The 2,500-nt window shown below is 50.5% G+C and overlaps 1 protein-coding gene across 1 annotated transcript in view; it reads left to right on the forward strand.

Annotated features, from left to right (window-relative positions):
- The first annotated feature begins 805 nt into the window (after positions 1 to 805).
- The window catches only part of podxl (podocalyxin-like), a 15,727-nt gene continuing 14,032 nt past the window's right edge, over positions 806 to 2,500 (forward strand). The window contains exon 1 of the mRNA XM_030355306.1: positions 806 to 1,162. Within this exon, the coding sequence (XP_030211166.1) occupies positions 1,114 to 1,162 (49 nt within the window). The 5' untranslated portion in view covers positions 806 to 1,113. The remainder of the gene's footprint in view (positions 1,163 to 2,500) is intronic.

Raw genomic sequence — 2,500 nt, forward strand, 5'->3', positions numbered from 1 at the left:
CGAACAATCATACTGACACTCACAGATAAACACACACAAACTAACAAACACACACACACACACATACAAACACACACCCACACACACACACACACACACACACACACACACACACACACACACACACACACACACACACACACACACACACACACACACTTGCGGGCCAAACGCACCTCCTCGGTTATATCCTCACCATCATCATCATCATCATCATCATCATCATCATCATCATCATCATCATCATCATCATCATCATCATCATCACCACCACCTATAGCCACACCGTGTTTTGTATAAGGCAGCATTCAGAATAATATGTTTAACATATATTATATACTTTAAAAAAAAACAGCTACCAGAGACTTCTTCTGGATCCTCATTGGCTGCTAAGGATCAAAGTAAACGGGCAGACCCGGACCTGCTCGGGATTGGTTTAGGGCTGAGGGGCTCCGACGTCACAATACGTCTTCAGCCACACGACGAGAGAGAGAGAGAGAGAGAGAGAGAGAGAGAGAGAGAGAGAGAGAGAGAGAGAGAGAGAGAGAGAGAGAGAGAGAGAGAGAGAGAGAGAGAGAGAGAGAGAGAGAGAGAGAGAGAGAGAGAGAGAGAGAGAGGAGAGGAGAGGAGAGGAGAGGGAGGAGGGAGGGAGGGAGGGAGGGAGGGAGAGAGAGAGAGAGAGAGAGAGAGAGAGAGAGAGAGAGAGAGAGAGAGAGAGAGAGAGAGAGAGAGAGAGAGAGAGAGAGAGAGAGAGAGAGAGAGAGAGAGAGAGAGAGAGAGAGAGAGAGAGAGAGAGAGAGAGTTCCCGGTACCAAGGAGACGCAGAAACCCTTTCCCCAGATCCCCACTCGGAGGGAGAAGCGCAGACGGACAAAAGCATTCCTGCCTTTCAATAAAACAACACAACAATAACTTGGCTCACCGCTATTATTTGCTCCAAAATACAAATCGAAGAGGACAGGCGTGAGAGTGAGTGAGAGAGGCTTCAGCATCACCGGGTCTCGGGCCAGACCTTAGAAACACTAGAAAACACTTTGTAGAAACACGACAACGAAATCGGGGATTTCTGAACCGTTGGACGAGAACTTCATCTGGAAGAAGGAGAGACTGAAGATGAGGACAATGAGGAAGATGAGGACTGCTCTGCTGATTTTATCCCTCGGTAAGTCCATCTCTGGTTCCGATTGTATACCGTTTAACTTGTAAGGGGACGTGGTGTCTGTACATTCGTATTGTTGGTTGATGTTAAAACGAGGGGCTCTAGGTGGTGTGTGTCCCGAACAGACGTCCCAGTAAAACACCACTCAGCAACAGGTGCGAATCCCAGCAGAAGCGGCTGTCCCTGCTCTCTGCTCTCTGAGCGCGTTCATCTAATAATCTGATAGGCTACTCAAGTGTCCATCGATAGTTCGTATACGGCAATATAAAATCACTGGGCAGCTGATATATATTTTTGGGTCTTATTCAACGTTGATCATATACTTCCACTTATTTAAACGGTGACTGGCGACGTTTCTTTCCGCTCTGGCGGCTTGTGAGGTTGATGCGCAAAGTTGCCGAAAACACGCATCACGACAATAATGTTTTAACATTTAGATTTCAGAATGTAAACTTGGGATCGATTTGACAAGGGCACAGTACCCAGAACCCGGGAGGCTGTGAGGGACAGCTGCCTCCCCTCTCTCTCCCCTCTCCTTTCTCCCCTCTCTCCTCTCTCCCCTCTCCTTCCTCCCCTCTCTCCTCTCTCCCCTCTGCTTTCTCCCCTCTCTCCTCTCTCCCCTCTCCTCTCCCTTCCTCTCTTTTCCCCTCTCCTCTGCTCTCTCTCCCCTCTCTCCCCTCCTCTCTCTCCCCTCTCTCCCCTCTCCTCTCCCCTCTTCCCGTCTCCCCTCTCTCCCTTCTCCTATCTCCCCCCTCCCCCTCCACCTGGCGCTACAAGGGCTCGCAGAAACAAAACGCGGGCCCGCATAATGAAGTGCACTCTGACCTCTCATCACCCTCCCCCCCTCCCTTCCCACTGTTGTCTTTAATTATGCTCTGTGGGTGTGAAATGAGTAGGGGGGGCTGTTTGCTTCAATAACCTTGAGATGCTGTCAGCATTTTCCTGACGAGAAGTCGTCGAACATCTTGTGTATCGTGGGATGGGATAAACATAACGTAACGTAACGTAACATAACGTACGTAACATAGTGGCGCAGATGTGCTGGGGTGGGACCAGATCCTGGCACAGTCCGACACCAGAGATAAGAGGATGTTCAAGGTGCGTCGCTTACAACATGATGATGACAATAGGAGCAGAGAGCTCAGTTATCAGGGGCCAATCCTCCTGCTGTTTTAGAGAGAGAGGGGGGAGGCGGGGGGGAGAACCAGGGGAGAGGGGGAGGGAGAGAGAAGGGGAGAGAGAGGGAGAACCAGGGGGAGAGAGAGAGAGCCAGGAGGAGAGGGGAATAGAGGGAGAGAGAGAAGGGAGAACCAGGGAGAGAGAAGGAGAGAGAGAGAGGGG

Source organism: Gadus morhua, chromosome 4, assembly GCF_902167405.1.
Source record: "Gadus morhua chromosome 4, gadMor3.0, whole genome shotgun sequence".
NCBI classification, from domain to species: Eukaryota; Metazoa; Chordata; class Actinopteri; order Gadiformes; family Gadidae; genus Gadus; species Gadus morhua.